Source organism: Acipenser ruthenus, chromosome 6 (assembly GCF_902713425.1).
Source record: "Acipenser ruthenus chromosome 6, fAciRut3.2 maternal haplotype, whole genome shotgun sequence".
NCBI classification, from domain to species: Eukaryota; Metazoa; Chordata; class Actinopteri; order Acipenseriformes; family Acipenseridae; genus Acipenser; species Acipenser ruthenus.
Window position 1 is genome coordinate 41,615,849 of NC_081194.1, and position 19,868 is coordinate 41,635,716.

General features: G+C 38.9%; 1 protein-coding gene across 2 annotated transcripts in view; it reads right to left on the minus strand.

Annotated features, from left to right (window-relative positions):
- Positions 1–19,868, minus strand: part of zgc:174356 (uncharacterized protein LOC100137120 homolog) — a 98,666-nt gene that overhangs the window by 52,260 nt on the left and 26,538 nt on the right. For both annotated transcript variants that reach the window (XM_034017623.3, XM_059025389.1), the window contains exon 2: positions 13,821–14,550. In XM_034017623.3, coding sequence (XP_033873514.3) covers positions 13,821–14,550 — 730 coding nt within the window. The remainder of the gene's footprint in view (positions 1–13,820; positions 14,551–19,868) is intronic.

Below are 19,868 nucleotides of genomic sequence, written 5' to 3' on the forward strand. Positions count from 1 at the left end.
TGATTGAGAATCTTTGGTATGAGTTGAAGACGGCTGTGCACAAGAGAAGTCCTCGGAATTTGAATGAACTGAAACAATGTTAAGTTGAAGAATGGTCAAAAATCACTAAAGAATCATGCCAAAATCTCATTGACAAATATCCTGAGCAGTTTTTAAGGTATCAAAAATTCATTTTAAGATATTTGCACATAGGAAACAAACTATACAAGGTAACCTGTCTCGGAAATAAACGTTTTGCACATAGTTTAGCCCATATTGGAAACAAGTTGAGCAAAAAACAAAAAATGTCTTTGGGAACTACATTAGGGTTACCACATCCCTTGAAAACTTGTATTGTCACAGTTTCAGCCTTAATTTGTTGTCCCACTCGGAAACAGTAACTGTTAATCGTCCCGGTTTTGCTATTGTATTTATTTGTTAAGTACAAAACTGCATGAGTGCACTCTACAAGTTAATAGCAGAGTAATGTATTAGGTTGTGTTAGCACCATTCAAAAATAAAATAAACAATTATATGGATTATTTGTTTAATCATTCTGATTATGTGTATACCATATGTTAATAGCTGATCTATCTTTTTGTACAATATAAAGAAAATAATGAGTTGTTATGATCTGCAATAAATTCACCTGATGTTTAATTGGTATTACATACTGTTATTTTAACGGCTTCAGAGTTGCTACGACGTCAGTGAATTGAAAAAAAAAGTCCCCGTTTTTCACTGTAGAAATCCTGACAGCGGGAGAAAGTGAAGCTCTGACAGAAATTTGGTCAGGCACCAGAATCCAAGCCGAACTGGACAAAACTCATAAAAATAGTAAAGTATATTCAGTTGTTTCTAATTACTTTGTTTAATGTCGACAGTAGGAGAACCATGCAGAATTGTGTAAACTGTATTATTCTTATACTCTAGGGATTCAATACATGTATTAATTAAATTAGCAAAGTGCTCCCCCAGTGCTTTCTTCCACAGCAGTATGTAAGAATCTAAAACATGCGATATTAAAAACCAGAGCAATACATCAATAGCTGCCATCTTTCAATATGCCTTGCAGGATATTGTAAACATCCGGTTCACACACCATATAAACAAACCGAGTTCACTTGAAAACTGAATTGTGAACACAAACAGACTCAGTCCTGAAAAAAAATGGAAAAGGACCAAAAAGATGAACTTCAGTTTGCATCCAAAAGAACTCGGCCCCTTTGCTCACAGATAAATGTGAACAGCAAGCACATTGATACATTGTTTCAAACTAAACGAACCAGACCGAGTCTGTTTGAAACGGACCCAGTGTGAATGCAGCCTAAGATATCTCTAAATGACAGTTTGGCATACCAAGCTAGCAAAATCAATATGGTTTACAGATATCTACATATTATTTATCTGTAACTCAATTTGAGATATTTTTATTTCACTTTTAGATATATCTGACTGATTTACTGATATCTCTGACTGATCTGTATCTATTACAGATATCTTTGAATATTTGAAGATCTCTTCAAATCACTAGAGATATCTGGAAATTATTTAATAATATCTTAAACTATTTAGAGATATCTATACATTAATTTGAGATATCCCTAAATGATAATTTGGCTTGCCATAGTAGTACCAGATATCAGATTTTAAAATGAAAATACACGTTTTCAAACCTGAACATTTCAGACAAGCATTAGTGCAAATTTCCATAACAACTGTGCAATAGGTGATAAAAGCGCCAAAGTTGGCACATATGTCAAACAATGTATTATGAACATTTTCAGATAGAGAGGCACCTGAAATTACACCTGTGTCCGCCATATTGGATTTCAAAATGGCCGCTATTTAAAATCATATTTTTGATTATATCTTTGGACCTAAGCCAGTTAGATACTTAATTCTGGTGGCTAATCCTACATTTTCAGGGATAACAAATTGTGCTATTTAGAAGATGATACACTATATTGAGTTTCCAGACCTGCGATCTCATAGCAAGGGCCAGGATGTCCTGCTGGTATTTGATGAAGATATCGGTGTGGCCTTGTCCAAAGCCTGCGAACGGGAAAGTGACAGCGATGCTCTCCACCTTGCACGTGCGTCATACAAAGAAAGATGTCAAGATTTGTCAGTGCCGAACCTTCTGCTTGCTCTGGTAAATGTGGTACTGGAGGGCCCCAGCATCAAAGATCAAAGTCGGGAAGCCACGACACCGGCAGCGCTCACCATTGCCCAGATTGTGAAATACAACAGCGTCAAGCACAGGTGTACACAAGAGGACCATACCATCTCATCTGCCAGACACAGTACAAGACAAGAAACACCAATTTCAACTTATGTTGGGCTGATGCTGCATTCAGAAACCTGCAAGAAAGAACTGGTCGACAAGATCTTTCATCTCGACCTCAGTATTTCCTACGACTGTGTGCTGCGTCTCCCATCAGAGATGAGGAACATTCTGAGCCAACGCTTTCAGATGGACCAGGTGGTTTGTCCACCCATCATGCGTGGCAACGTATTCACAACTGCTGCTGTGGACAATATTGACCAAAACCCCTACAATATTGACCATAGCCACTACAGCAAAATAATCTTTCCATGGGACTGGCATCTGCCTGCTGCAGCATCCCACTTTTGCAGATAAGGGAATGGATCGTGGCATTGTCATCCTTGGCGGTGATGCAGGCACGAAGGAAGCTGGCCATCTACCACACTTCTACACTGATGTACATCCAGTAACATCCAGCATCAAAGGGTTACCAGTTCCAGCTGAATGTGTGACATCCCTGGGCAGGGATTGCTTTGAGAAACACACAGAGGAGATCGGTGGCTAGAGAACGCAAGACACATTCTTGAGGATACAAAAGAGCAGCGAGAACACATCTTGGGCTGCATACCATGCAAGTCATCAGCAATCAGGATATCAAACCAGCCGGAACAGCAGAATCCTTTCTCTGAGCAACCCAGATCGCAAGAGCACACTAGATCACAGCTGCCGCCTTGTACATCCTACAGCACCGTGCCCATGATCACTACAGTCTCACAGATGCAGAAGATGGACAGGCCTCTCTGGGCTTTGATGCCTGGTGTGATGAAAGAAAACAGAAGTGCCCCCAGTTCCAGTACTGGGCAACTGTGAGGGCACTGGAACTGTGCATTCTGGTATATGTGCGTTCCCTGCAAGAGGCCAATTTCGCCATGTACCTGGATGCCCTGACAGAACTCATCCCCTGGTTCTTTGCACTGGACCACACCAACTATGCTTGGTAGATCCCTGTGCACCTGAGAGATATGGCGGAGTTGCACGAGAAACAACCAGACGTTGCCAAGGAATTCAATTGTGGTCACTTCACAGCACAGAAGACCACGTGTGTGTTCTCAGCCATCCCCACTGATCAAGCACACGAGCAGAACAATGCCTGCATCAAGGGTGATGGAGGGGTGGTTGGTCTCACAGACAACCCAAGCACACGTTGTCAGTGGATAGTTGCTGGGCCAGAGGTTGCCAGAGTGTTTAGAGAATTCAAGGATGCACAGGAGCATCAATGCAAACAAGCAGACACACGTCACCATGACCAAACAGTGAGTGTACAGACATCTTTCGCCAAAGATGTTCGCTCACTCGTGGCTGGGATTGAAGAGCTTGGCAACCCCTTTGAAAAGGAGAACGCGGACTTACTTGTTCTTGATACCAAGGAAATTGCAGACCCTGCTGCAGTGGAGACGGTTTGATATGTGCAGAAGATTGGTCGAGACCAATTCAATGCCCTGTTACAAATGATAACGTAATAAAATACCGATAATGTAATAACTTTACAATAACGTAATAATTTGCGGTTAATAACGTAATAATACTGATAACGTAATACATTTTCCGATAACGTAATAAAATTTCCCTACTGATAACGTAATAACTTTTTTACCGATAACATAATAACTTATTACATTATTGGGATTTATTACGTTATCCGCATGATTTAAACTTTTTGTTAGGATAGTGTAATACTCATACTGATAATGTAGTAACACTCAAAACTGAGCACAAAACTGCCACCCATTTACAATTTATTTGATTATCTAATGTGCTACATGGGAAAAGAGATGAATACAGTATGAAAGAGGTGTTTGGTCATTATTTCAAATAAAATTTTGCGTTACCAATAATGCTTTGGAAATTATTATTCTTTGCCTTTAATGAAAACTCAGCCCATAACTGCCACCCATTGACATATTAGTTGGTAATATTGTGGGTCAGTGTATTGCATTTAATGTAATTGTAGCGGAGCTTTAAGCTAGCAGTAAAAGCTCACTCCCATAGACTTCATAAGAACGCTACTAATTTCTGCCTAAATGCCCTTGGGGTAGCAGTTAGAGCGGTCGGTTGGCGCACATGGAGTCAATCTTTGATTATAACTGTCAGTCTGAAGTACACTTGGCTCTCACCTCACCATGGGTTATAGTGTATAGGGCTCTGGACTCTTGACCGGAGGGTCGTGGGTTCAATCCCAGGTGGGGGACATTGCTGCTGTACCCTTGAGCAAGGTACTTTACCTAGATTGCTCCAGTAAAAACCCAACTGTATAAATGGGTAATTGTATGTAAAAATAATGTGATATCTTGTAACAATTGTAAGTCGCCCTGGATAAGGGGGTCTGCTAAGAAATAAATAATAATAATAAGTCAGTTAACTTCATTATCATCATCAGCTCTCTATGCTATGTATGGAAGTCAAAATTTCCAAAACTAATATTTGGAAATTGATGCATCATTTATGCATCAATGAATAAATAAATGAGTGAGGAAAAGCATTAAAGTAGATACAAATATATAATTAAATGCTATTTCATTTCTTCTTTGCATCTACTTAAACTATATTTGTGTTTTTATTTAATATATTTACGAATCATTAATGTATTTATAGATTTTTTTTTTCATTTCCATATGTCAACATTTCCAAATTTCTCTCTCTCTAACATGATAATGAGAAGGGCAGTATCTAAAATGCCTGGGCAGTACCTGACATGTCATTGGCTAATCATTGTGTACAATGAGTGTTCGACTACAACAGTCTGGGAATATTGCATTACCATATAAAACCAGGTTCGCCATACCATCCCCAGAGCCAGGGTAAAATTGAAAGAATGCACTGATCACTGAGGAAAAAAATCATGTACGACCTAGTCAACGTACAGCAACAGGGGGTAAACTGGGCCAGTCATTTGCCAAAATATGCCCAAATTCTAAATGAGGACCCCAAAGAAGAGTTGCGCTGGATGTCACCTTTCCACGTATACTATGGCTGTAAAAGTAATATCATGCATCCCCTAACCAGCCATGCCACTCAAGAATTCTTTGAGCAAAGTGCAGTTAATGATGAGGTCATTTTTCCCTCTTCAAGACAAAGACATCAATTTGAAAAGCAAAAGATCCAGAGTAAGAGAACAGGCAAAAAAGGCAACCGAGCATTGCATGAGGCGAATGATTCATCGTGCATGTGCCACTAAACCTCCATCAATTTACAATATAAATGATGAGGTTTTGGTGAGATTCAGGTGCACTAAACAATGAGTCACAAAAAAGCATGCTGTTTTGCCTGGGGTCATTGTACAGAGGAATTTGAAATTGTCCAAATACAAGATCCATTTTAGACCTCCGGGGAGCCCAGATTTGACCCAAAAGTGGTTTTCGGTCAATGACATCACTAGTGTGACCAGACATGAAGAGCAGAAGCGACAGAACTCAAACCAAAACAGACGATTGTACCTGATTCCATATACTCATGAAGATCGCCTGGAATCATTTACTTCCTCTGATTTAGTAATACAGCTAGATCCTCAACCAGATGGTGATTGCCAGTTTGCAGCTATGGCAGACCAGTTGCCTCACATTGGAATATTTTGGTCTGCTGCATCACTAAGACAAGAATTTGTTGCAGATTTGAGATTAAATTCACTCACAATGGAAGGCACACCACTTGCAAGTTATGTGGGGGGTAATAATTGGGAGCTATACTTGCAGAGCATGGCACTACATGGGACATATGGAGACCACATAACACTACACTACTTCCTGTGTCCTGGGTCTGTTTTAAAGGGGCAACAAACCTGAGTGGGTACGGTTCCGTTACACGTGGTGGTAGCGTGTGTGGGCGCCCCAAAGACCCGGGAAAAAAAAATGATTTAAAAGAGTTGATCGAAAGGATCAGTAAAAACACCGCTGCTCAAGAGGAGCAGATGAAGAAGATGGAGAGGCAGAGACAGGAGCTGGGGTTGGCCCCGTTGATAATACAGGAGCGGGAACCGACCGAACTGGAGCTGCTGCTCCAAAAGTGGGAGCAGGCGAGAGAAGCATCGCTGACTCCTGAGCCAGAGGGGGTGGAGCTGCTGTCCCGAGAGCCAGAGGGGGTGGAGCTGCTGTCCCGAGAGCCAGACGGGGTGGAGCTGTCGTCCCGAGAGCCAGACGGGGTGGAGCTGCCGTCCCGAGAGCCAGACGGGGTGGAGCTGCCGTCCCTAGAGCCAGACGGGGTGGAGCTGCCGTCCCGAGAGCCAGAGGGGGTGGAGCTGCCGTCCCGAGAGTCAGAGGGGGTGGAGCTGCCGTCCCGAGAGCCAGAGGGGGTGGAGCTGCCGTCCCGAGTGGAGCCGTGGCTGTCTCAGGAGCCACTGGCTGAAAACAAGGGAGAGGAGGTGAAGAAGATACAACCACCACAGCCCCAACCACCACCCCTGAAAACCAGTCCTGTGCTGCCGGGTACTATCCCTTGCCCCTTGCTCCTGGACACCCTACCGGTCTGCCCAGACCTCCCGGCGCTAGACCTGGAACCCAGGAGTCTGCACCATCGGCCACAGCTCTACACCTGGTTCCCTACTCCACTCTCCCTGAACACTCAGACGTCTCTGGGCTGCTGCCAGACGTTGCTGGTGCTCCCTCTGTTCGCTGCTTCACTCCCCTTGGGTGATCGACATCGCTACGCTGGTCCCCAGTTGAAGACCTCTGCCCGCTGCTGCAGTCTCCGGTTTCCCGGCCGTCGCTGCAGTCGGCCCTGTCATCCCGGTGGGGTCCCGTGTCGCCGGGTTGTGGTCCCTCCCTGGCAGCGCCGGAGGGACCGACCCACCCTCAAGCCCGCCCGTGGAAGAGGGCGAAGATTCGAGAAATCGGACTTGAGGGTGGATGGTCTTTTAAGGGCAGAGGGAGGTGGCCTTGGAATGGCCGGTCAGTGTTGTACACTTGGGGGGGAGGATGTGTAACACAGCAGGGAGGGGGTTAAAATCCTCCCTGCATAAAACATGTATGCCTGCACATTTTGTTAATTGTTTTGTGAATTGTTTTATTGTTTTGTTTAATTGTTTTATTAGTTAAGTGATCTGCACCTGGCTGTTATTGTAAATTAGAGCCAGGTGCAGGATATAAAAGAAAAGCAGCTAGTCTGTTCTGGGCTGCTGTGTGAAGAGCCCGCTTGCGAGTGCATGCAGGCGTACAAAGAAAAATGTAGTGTAAACCTGTTTAGTTTTGTTTTGAATGGTGCTTGTGTTACAGGTAAACAGTTTAGCTGTCCTGTGTATAGGTAGGTTCCAGTGTGGTGTAGTTAGTGCTCAAAAAAGAGCTAGGTGTTTGTTTTGTTTGTTTTGTTTTTATATTTATTAAAAATTAGCACGTAGGCGCTTGAAAAAACGCAATTTCCTGTGTCCTGGGTCTGTTTTAAAGGGGCAACGAACCCGAGTGGGTATGGTTCTGTTTTAGTATATATAACTTTCTGGGGGGGTTTGTGTAAGTACAAGCAATGCTTGCATTCAATAAATGCATCCTTTTGGATTCTACAGAAAATTTGCCTGCAGTCTTTTAGTTGTGTTTTTAATATATTTTTTCTTTTGATAGAAACAATAAACGTTGCTATTTAGGCCTAAATAACATTACACCTAGTATCAACCAACAATGTTATGTCATTATGTACCATTCATTAAGTACAATTGTTTTTCCTGCCAAGAAAATAAATTAGTTATGTAGGACTCCTTTCTGAGCATTCAACCCTCAAGAGAAAAACGTCCATATTGTTACAATGAATCACTAAATTTTAACCTTTTCTTATTGCATCTTGTATCACCTTATGATACCAATGTATAGGCAAATCAAGGTGATATAGACAAGCACACAGTCATGGGAGGCACAAGGAATAATTGACCAGCACCAAACCTCCTGACTTAATGAAAGAGACAACAGTGTCAAAGTCCACTGGTCTATCATCAAAAGTGTTTACAGTGGTGGATTTTACAAGCTGAACACAATCATGGAAGTTTCCTTCCTCCCAGTATCATAATAATCATTAAGACAGATTGAAATTATTTGCACATATTGATAATTCATCAAGGGCAAACAATGATAATTGCTGAAGCATTACAACAGGTAACGTATGTAGCACATTAGATAATCAAAAAAATTGTAAATGGGTGGCAATTTTGTGCTCAGTTTTGAGTGTTTGTACATTATCAGTATAATTATTACATTATCCTAACAAAAAATTTCAATCATGCGGATAACGTAATAAATCCCAATAATGTAATAAGTTATTATGTTATCTGTAAAAAAAGTTATTACGATATTAGTAGGGAAATTTTATTACGTTATCGCGAAATTTATTACGTTATCAGTATTATTACGTTATAAACCGCAAATTATTACGTTATTGTTGAGTTATTACATTATCTGTATTTTATTACATTATCAGTTGTAACATACCCTCACAAAACAATGCCTCATAGAAACAACTAAGCCAATCAATTATGTCATTCACTGCAACAAGCTACCCTTGTTTGGCAACTCCACACCCAAAGCTGTGAACAAGATCCATGAAGAGTGATCTGCAACTCTTCTCGAGGTTGTACATTGGGTGTCAGACGCCAGATGGAACCTGGATGAATTCTTCCAACATGAGAATCAGACATGTCCCCTAGCACTTTTTGAGGCAGGAAGACTCCGCTTGCGGACCAAGAGTGACCTGCTAACATGCCTGGAAGAACTTTCAGAGACCCAGTCTGTGGCACCTAGTGCAACCAATGTAGTCCTTGATGGAGCTGCCATCATTCAGATGCTGAAGCCTGGTACTGCAAAGACATTTGATGAGTATACCCAGCAAGTGTTCATCCCATACATCTCAGCTCAAATAAGAAATGCATCACACCTAGACTTTGTGTGGGACGGTGCAGTGTTTATTTAAACACAGAAACAAAATAAAGGTTTATACAGAACACTAAACAAAAGGGCACAAGGGCCAAACAAACAGACAGTAACAAGTAGTATGCTGGTTGTGAAACCAGCATACGTAGCAATTGTTTACTTCTCTTCACAAACTCACATCTCTCCTCTGACACTCTTTGCCTTCTGAGCCAAGAGTGGGTCCTTTTATATTCATGGATGGAGCCTTAATTACCTTATTAATAAATTACCTTATTAAGGCTCTAGCCACATTCCCACAAGAGTTCTAGGGAAGGGGTTTTAACCCCATCCCCACCGACTACACATTATAAGACCGGCTTTTTCGCTGATCTCAAACAGTCAATAATAAAAGACGGATGGTGTCCCAGGAAATAAGTTGATCGGGAAATAAGTTGATCAAGCTCTAGAATTTAAAGGGGAGGTTCCATTGTTTCTAATGTAAACGAGCCTAGGCTAGGAAATAAGTAGATCGAGCCAGGAAATAAGTTGATTGGATATATTAATGAACAAAAATGCATAATTTAAAATAAATTTTGTAAGTATAATTTATATCAATTAGTAGATCTGATTTATTCGGCAGTATGCTGCTAGATAAGATGATGTGAATATCGCTTTAGATCCGATATATTAGCCTAACAAAAATGCATAATTTAAAATTAATTTTGTACCTATAATTTACATTAACATGTAGATTGGATATATTCGACAGTATTATGCTAGATAAGGGGATGTGAATATCGCTGAATATATATTAGCAGCAAATAAATAATTTAAAATGAATTGTATGATTGTACATTTCTGATTGTGTATTTCTGTTTGTGTAACAAACATTAACTAGCAAAATGTGTTACGTATTAACGTTATTTTGCATTTCTGGAGGTGTTCTTGTTTTGGGAAGCACTCCTGTATGGACAGGTATGCGAGCAATATTCCAAATGTTATAGCATGAGTTTCAGTCATGGAAAAAAATGAGCTCCCTGCTGCGATGGTGCACATCAATCACATGATGTACTTGAAAAATGTTGCTTATACAGTATTATTATTTAGTATTATGTGCTTTGTTGTTTCATTTATTTTTACATACAGTACTTTGTATAATTAGGACAGAAAACGAACAGGAGACTGGTTATCATCATGCATGTATTTCAATTACAAGTTTGGGAAGAAACAGTACATTAATTAGTTAAAAACTAAAGAGTTAACTTTGCTAAACTCTGGTAAATACATGTAGTTCAATACCAACTAAGATAGCTATTGTAAAAAAGAGAGATCATACAGTATATGTAGACTACTGTAGATCAGCATGATTTTAAAAATGGTAAATTCCTGTAGTGCAACAACCATGTAAGACATAACGAGCAATCATATCTACCATGGCATACATTTTTCATTTCTGTATTTGTCCTATCAAGAGGATTTGACAGGTTAACATAGTACAAATCTTATCCCTTATTAATACTATACACTGAATGTACAAAACATTAGGAACACCTTCCTAATATTGATTTGCACCCCCTTTTGCCCTCAGAACAGCCTCAATTCGTCTGGGCATGGACTCTACAAGGTGTCGAAAGCGTTCCACAGGGATGCTGGCCCATGTTGACTCCAGTGCTTCCCACAGTTGTGTCAAGTTGGCTGGTAGTGGATCTCTACTCCAAATAGCTTGTTACATCTCATCCCACAGATGCTCAACTGGATTGAGATCTGGTGACTGTGCAGGCCACTGCAGTAAGCTGAATTCACTGTCATGTTCATGGAACCATTCTTGGACAATCCTAGCCTTGTGGCATGGGGCATTATCCTGATGAAAAAATCCATTAGCAGATGGATACACTGCTGCCATGAAGGGATGCACCTGATTGGCAATGATGTTCAGATATCCTGTGGCATTCAAACGTTGCTCCACTTTTATCAAGGGGCCCAATGTGTGCCATGAAAACACATCCCACACCATCACACCACCACCACCAGCCTGAAATGTTGACACACGGCATGATGGATGCATGTACTCATGTGGTTTTCTCCATACCCTAGTCCTCCCATCAGCGTGAAACAGCAGGAACCTAGATTCATCAGACCAGGCAATGTTTTTCCAATCCTCCGGTGTCTAGTGTTTTCGTTCCTTAGCCCACTGCAACCGCAGTTTCTTGTGTTTTGCTGAAAGAAGTGAAACTCTGTTACGTCATCGGCTGCCATACCCCATTCGTGTCAAGGTACGACGAGTTGTGCATTCTTTTATGGGTCTTTCAGCACCAATGTTGTACTGGACTGTCAGTTGACTAACTGTCTGTTGCTCTGCACAATTCGTGTTAGCCTCCTTTGGCCTCTTTCACCCATCCTTGATACACACGGGAAACTGTTGTGCGTGAAAAACCCAGCAGCGCTGCAGTTCTTGACACACTCAAAACGGCGTGCCTGGCACCTACTACCATACCCCGTTCAAAGGCACTTAAATCTTTTCTCTTGCCCATTTACCCTCTGAATGGAACACATACAGTACACAATCCATCTCTCAATTGTGTCAAGGCTTTAAAATCCTTCTTTATCCTGTCTCCCCTTCATCTACACTGATTAAGTGGATTCAACAGGTTACATCAATAAGGGATTATAGCTTTCACCTGGATTCACCTCGTCAGTATATTTCATGGAAAGAGCAGGTTTTCCTAATGTTTTGTACACTCAGTGTATATTACTGCAAGGAATACAATTGTCACATTTACGAAGAATATGGCATTTATGTTAATGTATTGTGTGCAAACAACATGAGAGATTTTTTTTAATTCCCAACTTGAGTACACGACACAATTCCTTACTAAAAAAAAACTTTCGTCTGGCTATTTGTGGTTAATTTACTTCACCCTAGTATTTAAAAACCACAACCCTAAACCTAAAACCTTTTTTAAATAAACATAATTGTATGTGTAACAATAAATGTTAATGCTTAAGACATGCAGACAAATCAAGGTACTGTATATACTATTCTTTTTTTTTTTAACTCTCAGTGTAGGCCTACGTTTTGCCACGTCTAAACTGTAGTAAAGTTACAGCTATACTAATATTAAAATGTACAAATACGACCTTATCATACTAATATGATGGATGCAGCATGTCATCAGATTATATTACTGAAACATTTTAATTTTGATTAAAGATTGACAACATTTTGACGTGTAAAATAATTTAATATATAAATAAATCTCTGCGATCACACATAAACTACATTAGATTGACATATCTGAAGCAGCAGAGAGGAGCAGCAACTGGCTGTGGTTGAGACGGAAAGATTCTGGCTGGGGATCTCAAGCACAATAGAAAGAAAGAAACGCTGATGTACAGGTAAGTAAGCTGGGCTGAGTTGAGTGGGGGACGGAGGGGGGTGATGCTGGGACGCCAGAATCACCGTCGAGCCCTCTTGAGGTGTCGTGGGCTAGTCGACGAAACACTGAGGATGGAAGGTGCCCACTTGAAGACCCCAGAGATGTACCCTACTTAGCTCAATCCAGACAGTTGTCATGCTGATGCGCTGGGGAGGCCGCACTGTGGTTGATCCCCGGAGCCAGCATCGCAGCCGTTGTGTGTGCTGATGTGCCAGGGAGGCAAAATAAGCTGATCCCTGGAGCCAGCATTACACTTCAGCCATTAACACCAGACAGAATGATATCTACATCATCATATGGAAGGAAGCGCAAATGGATGGAGACACATATGGATCACATTAGTTTACTGTAAAGCTACGTCTTAGTTGGTGCTTATCTTGGCGAGAGCCGATTCAAATCAGCATGAAGTTTTAACATCTACTCTCGTGTAATGGAAATGATTATGTTATAGAAACATAAAAAGACTGAGGTTTAAAACACTTTACCATAGAAACAGTCGTCGATCACACATTTTAAAGTTCTTACTTAAAGACAGTGACACGAACACGCACCAACATACACAGTCTAGTAAATAAAACGGCCAGATAAAAATAAAAAGCCATGCAGTGAACCTCCCCTTTAATCAAACTGTAGCCGCGCCTTACTTTTGTCTACTTTTGCCTTACTGCGCTTGCGCGATCAACTTATTTCCCGGTCAACTTATTTCCTACGACAAAAGTGCTCGACCGCCCGCATACAAATACAATAATAATAATAATACAAATGAAAACAATAATCATACATAAATAGATACACAAGGGGTGGGCACTTTGCCACAATTGGTTAATGCAATTATTATACTAATCAAATATTATTATTATTATTATTATTATTATTATTAGTTTATTTAGCAGACGCCTTTATCCAAGGCTACTTACAGAGACTAGGGTGTGTGAACTATGCATCAGCTGCAGAGACACAATTACGTCTCACCCGAAAGACGGAGCACAAGGAGGTTAAGTGACTTGCTGAGGGTCACACAATGATCTTACCTTTCTGGCGCCATTCTGTCTTTGATTGAAACCTCTGTAAATGGCATAAATGCACTCTGAGTAAAAGTACATTTAGAACTGACGCTAGGAAGCAGTTTTTTACACATGGAGTTATAAATACATGGAATAGCCTACCAGTTGATTGTGCTACATTACCCCTTAGTACAGAAACATTGCATTAAATTGAAGATTTGGTAAGACATTACATAATTAAATGGTGACTCACCAGCATTGCAAATATTGATCAAGAATGTGCAGAGGATGAGGAGCTGAAGCTTTAGTCTATCTTTGCCAGCCCTTTTCTTCAAAACAGACTTGAATGACAGCTTTGCATACATAAATATTGAGAGTTTAGGTTCATCATCGCTTCTATGGCTTGCTACTCCATTAAGGATTTTTCCTAACCCTGAATCTGGATTCCTAAGCAAGAGCAGCACATAAAGCACTGAGAGCACATGGCATAAACAGAAGATCCCAAACACAGGAGTGAAACTAAAATACTGGATTAAAGTGCCACTCAGGAGAAAACCGACAGTTCCTCCAATAAAAACCATTGACTCTAAAATGGCCATTCGTAGAGTCCGGTTTTCATCATTGGTAACATCAGCCAAGTAACTAAAAACACTCAGGAATACTGCAACATGACCTCCAGAGATCCCTATTACAAAGGCAGTGATAATAGTCCAGTAAGCATTTATCTGTTCTACTTCAGTTACAGCAATTAGAAATCCACCACCGACTGCAGAACAGACACTGGGCAGAATCATCCCCAACTTGCGCCCAGCCTTATCTGACCATGAGCCAAAGATGATGGCTGGCGGTATTGATACAAGACTCAGGACAGCTACATATACCAGCAATATGTAGGAGGTTTTGCTCTGAATTGCCTGGTTTTCTTTGGTGTAGTTTTCAAGATGTCCACAGATATTTTCACCATGATATAGCTCATTACAAACCTGAAAAAAGAAAGATGATAATATTACAACATATTCTGTCCATCCCTTATAGCAAGATCAGAAGGCTTTTATTTAACAGCTTACAATATTCAATGCTTAAAACACTTTTTTTTTAACCAAACATCTTTTAAAATTTGCCAGAAGACTTAAGGAAACCCGGTGAACAAAAAGGGCAATATTGTCACACAGTATTATCCATAACCACTCTGAGCTTCTATTATGAAAAACTAGGTTTTAGAAGAATAAAGTGTGTTTTTTAAAAATATTTTCTGTTTTGTATGTTGCTATTCTTTGTTTGTACATTTCTCTAAATTCTGTATAAAGGCAAACTTGAGGAAATGTATCGATAATGACACATTCCTTATTTGGGTATGATATGGAGGTTGTTGGTGTCTTATTCTGTTGTAATCTCTTGTAGTAATATATCATTTAGCAGGGTGTGTGTGTCAATGCATGTATTGTATGTATTAGAAGGACAAAGAGGGTACCAAAGCTGTAATGAAGAAAAGTTACAAAAGAAAGAATTTTTGAAGAATGATGGAACCAAAAGTTAGGTATAAAAAGGCTTGTAGAGGTCTTTTGTTGGACCAGAGGAATGACGACTGCACACTCAGTTGTCTCCAGAAATTGGTGGTAACATAAAATGCCTTTTTCATATTTGCATGCTGAGTTTGATATTTAATAAAGTATTAGTATTAAACTAACAAATTGTTGTATTGAGCAATTCGCTCTGGGTTAATCCACACAATATGACTCACACTAGTGAGCCAGTGACATAGGAACTCTCTCAGATGACTCTCAGAAGGACTGTTTTATAATGAATGGAATTATTTAAAAAAAACCTACAACAAAGCTAAAGACTACAAATAACTCCCAGATTTAAATAAAATACGTACAAGCAATTTTCTGAAGTAAAATTAATAGAGATGCCTCCCTAGTTTGTACCAACATATGTATTAATTTAGCATTGCTGTATTAATGCTGCCGTCTACCGACACAGTAGGCTTGAGCAAATTCATTGAGCAAGATTTGTTTTAAAGTACGAAAACATGAAAAACTATGAAAAACTTGGTTCCACGAATTTGTTAAAGACAAATACAGTTGTTAAAAACAGCTTGCTACAAGCCTAACATACAGTGCACTCCGCTTATAAGAATCACATCTGCCCCGGTTGATTTGATTCTTATAAGCGGTTGATTCTTAAAAGCAGACCAATATGATTACGGTGGTGGAGTGCTGCAGAATCAGTATGATAGTTTGTTTTGTTAATCAGAACCACAACCATACACATACTTAACAAGTGTACCACTGCGCTGCACTGACATGTAGAACAAGTTACAGTATGTATTAAAGTCATTCAAAGTACTCCATTCAAACAAAATGTTTTCTACATCGGGCCATAAACACTTTCCTCCTATCAGCTCGTTTTTCTTTGGCCATTTAAAGTTTGTCTTTTTTTCGTCTCCAGTCACGTACTGTTTTTTCAACATTGAGATTAAACATGTATTTTGGCAAATACAACAACGCGCAATTTCAAACCTGTTGAGACTTAAAGTTTACTACTCGGCTTTCTAACCAATAGCTGTTCGGTACAGATCCGAGGGGTGGGTTCAGTTTGGATGTTGACAAATCAATGGCTTGGGAGGGTGGGAATAACATGTTCTGAGGCAGTACCAAAGTCTAGCATTCTAGGGGCCTAATTTCCTAAAGGGCTCTAAATTTAGAGTTAGTATGCACGTAAAGTAGTGAGCCTAACGTGTGCGATAAATCTAAATGTACTGCCCCATTTACTAAAAGAGAATGCATGCACACTATTTGACATTTACATGCCATAGCCCACTAAATTTACTGCAAGCAATAATTAAATAAGCAAAATAATGTCCAAGACTTCATTAGACCACCTTCATATAAAAAAACAGTAGTCCAGGCATATCTTTTGGTCAAAAGAAAGTAAACGATGGAGGTGGTTTACATTGACCAAAAATGAGCGATCAACAGACACAGCACTCAGCAAGGGACAGGCAGAGGCAACATAAAGTGAAACTGCACTGCTTACCTTATAATTTTAACATGTATTCCTGGTCTGATGTAAAAAAAATACATTTTTTTCCTTTGTCCTTTAATGCATATACAATAAAAGTCATGTTGTGTAATGGCATATTCTTCTTGATGAGACATAACCTTAATTCTCTTCCTTTTTGGCATTGTCACCCTGCAGAGTAGGTTCCATGGATCAAGGTGACAGTAGTGCTATGTGAGTACAATCAATAGCACCCATTACATTGGGGAAGCCAGCAACCTGGCAGAAGCCCACTTTCACGTCCTGTAAACCTGTCCTCTATGTGGGAAATTTAATATAATTCCATGTGAGCTTTGGCAGGGCATGCAGTTGTATTATACACGCGAGTATCTACAGCTTTTAATGACACAAAGAAGATATGAATACAAGGTAGCTAGCAATGTATCAGAACCGTGGAAGTCTCGCTTGCTCCTGCAACAGACACATAAAAAAGATCTTTATGTACTTAATTGCAATTGGCAGAATAAATAACACATATTATTGCCTCTCTGTATAATCCTGTATAAAAAGGAAAGTAAGAAATCGACTATTAGTACTTAATTTCATACACTATATATATATATGAGAAATTACCAAGCTATGTTAAGGATACAACACAATTTTTAAAAAGACTTGAATCAATAAAACACAACCTTCCAGAGAATACAATTTTATTTTGCATGGATGTAAAATCCTTGTACCCAAGTGTCCCTCGTAAAGAAACTTTAGAAGCTTGTCAAAAAGCACTAGATAATAGACTAGATAAATCAATACCTACAGCAGAGGTACTGAACATGATCAACATAGTTTTAGAAAACAGTTATTTTACATTTGTTGATAAGAATTACAAACAAAACGATGGTACAGCAATAGGATCTAAATTAGGAATGCATTTTGCCAGTACATACATGGGGAAATGGGAAGAACAATTACTTAGAAAATCGGAAAGAGAACCTTTAGAATACATTCGGTTTGTAGATGATGTTTGTGGGGTTTGGACACATGGAGAAGAATCTCTTTTCCAGTTTCATAAAATGGCAAATGAAATACACAGTAATATTAAGGTGGACCTTCGATGGACAAGGAAAGAAATATAATTTTTAGATACCATAGTAAAACTTGAAGAAGGTTCAATTGAGACTGACCTCTTCTGTAAACCTACTGACATGCACCAGTATTTACACATGTCCTCTGCACATCCGATACACACTAAAAGGGCAATCCCAAAGGGTCTAGGAATAAGAATACGAAGAATATGCTCAAAAGAAAGTGACTATGTAAAACAAAGAAATGTATTAAAAACAAATCTTAAAAAAAGAGGATACAAAGAAAGAATTATAGAGACGGAGTTAAGAAAAGTGGATAAACTAAAAAGAGATGATCTACTAGATTATAAAAATAGAGATAAAAAGGTCAAAAGAGTCCCATTAATAATGACTTACTCTAAACTTTTGCCCAATATTTCTAAAATAGTTTGGAAACACTTACGGATTCTACATAATTCAGAAAAATTAAAAAAGGCCCCAATTGTAGCATTCAAAAGAGAAGCTAATTTAGGTGATATTTTAGTTCACAGTAAACATAAAAGAATAATTGACAAAATAGGTTCTACAAACATGTGCACCAGTAGATGTAAAGTGTGTAAATACATGGACAAAAGTAAAAATATAATTAAACATAAGAACACCACATATCCACTAAAAACTAATACCTACTGTAAAAATAGCAATGTTGTTTATGGAATAGCCTGTGAAAAATGTGATGAAATCAAATATGTTGGAGAGACTGGAACTACTTTATATAAAAGAATTCAGAACCACCTTTCATTAATTAGAAATAAAAAATGAATGAACCAATAGTACAGCACTTCACCAGTCAGGGACATGACATAAATGATGTAAAGTTTGTAGTATTAGAACAGCTCAAATTAGACAATGCGACATATAGAAGAATAAAAGAAAGTAAATGGATAAATAGACTGAATACGATTATGCCAGCAGGACTCAACAGAAAAGAATGAACTAATTAACTTCAATAAATATATAACATTTAAATAAATAAACAAAATTCATTCAAAAGTTGATGCGCTGGGGAGGCCAAATCTAGACTGATCCTCAGAGCCAGCATTGCATGATATAATAAAAATATAAGTTTATATAAGGTAGTGTTAATTAGAATTAATACAGATTCAAAGATAGAAGTAAAAATGATGTCACAATATATAGAACACCATTACATCATGTAAGAATAAATCATGGATTTGAATGTAAACAATAACAAGTAGTTGTCATGCCGTCAAAAACCTATAAATACCCCCAATGTTTTGATTCAAACACAGGCTCCCTTGAGAAAGATATGTACAACATATCGAAACGTTGGGCAGCTGGCTCTTCGAGCTAATATATATATATATATATATATATATATATATATATATATATATATATATATATATAATTAAATAGGTTACAGTTAAAGCTGAATGACACAGTTTAAAATAAATAGGATTTTTACTAAAATGTAGTATTTGTTATTTTATTTTAATTGTATACCATGTCCTGTGTAAGCACAATTACCTAGACAATCAATTATCATTTCTGGAATTTTTCCATTCAAATTTTTAAAAAGAAAAGTAAAAAGAATCAAACTGCACCTCACTAGTTTTCAGGCCAGAGAAGGTTGAAATCGCGTGCCTATCAGTGGTTAAAGCCTGGTTTCCATACGCACTAATAAATGATCACTTTAATGTGCACACTAAAATGAATGAATTAACTCATTATTGTTCACAGTAAGGTGCGCAGTCATTATTCAGAGCGACGTGTCTCATTTAAATACATTATCATACATTACCATACAAATCACATATTCATTCTGATTATCATAGTGTGGCACAGTAAACTCAGTGTGCACCATAACATGCCCAGTATTTCGCACGGTAATGAATACAATTGCAATAGTAAATACGGAAATCATGAATGTGCACACTAATTGCAATTATGGTGCACCATAATGTTCAGTCCCCTTTTGTAAACGAGGCCCTATGTGTGCTAGTAAGCCATACCCTGTATATAACAAAAACCCACACTTGTGTGTCATTGCTTACATGGGACACTTTTGGAAATGAATTGTTGAACTGGCATAAAATCAAAATTTAAAATACAAAGAATGAGTTTGTTTAATTGAATTATGCTGTTACTATATGATTGCAATAATAACACTGTGCTCACCCTTTATAATGCTATACTGGGAAGCCATAGTT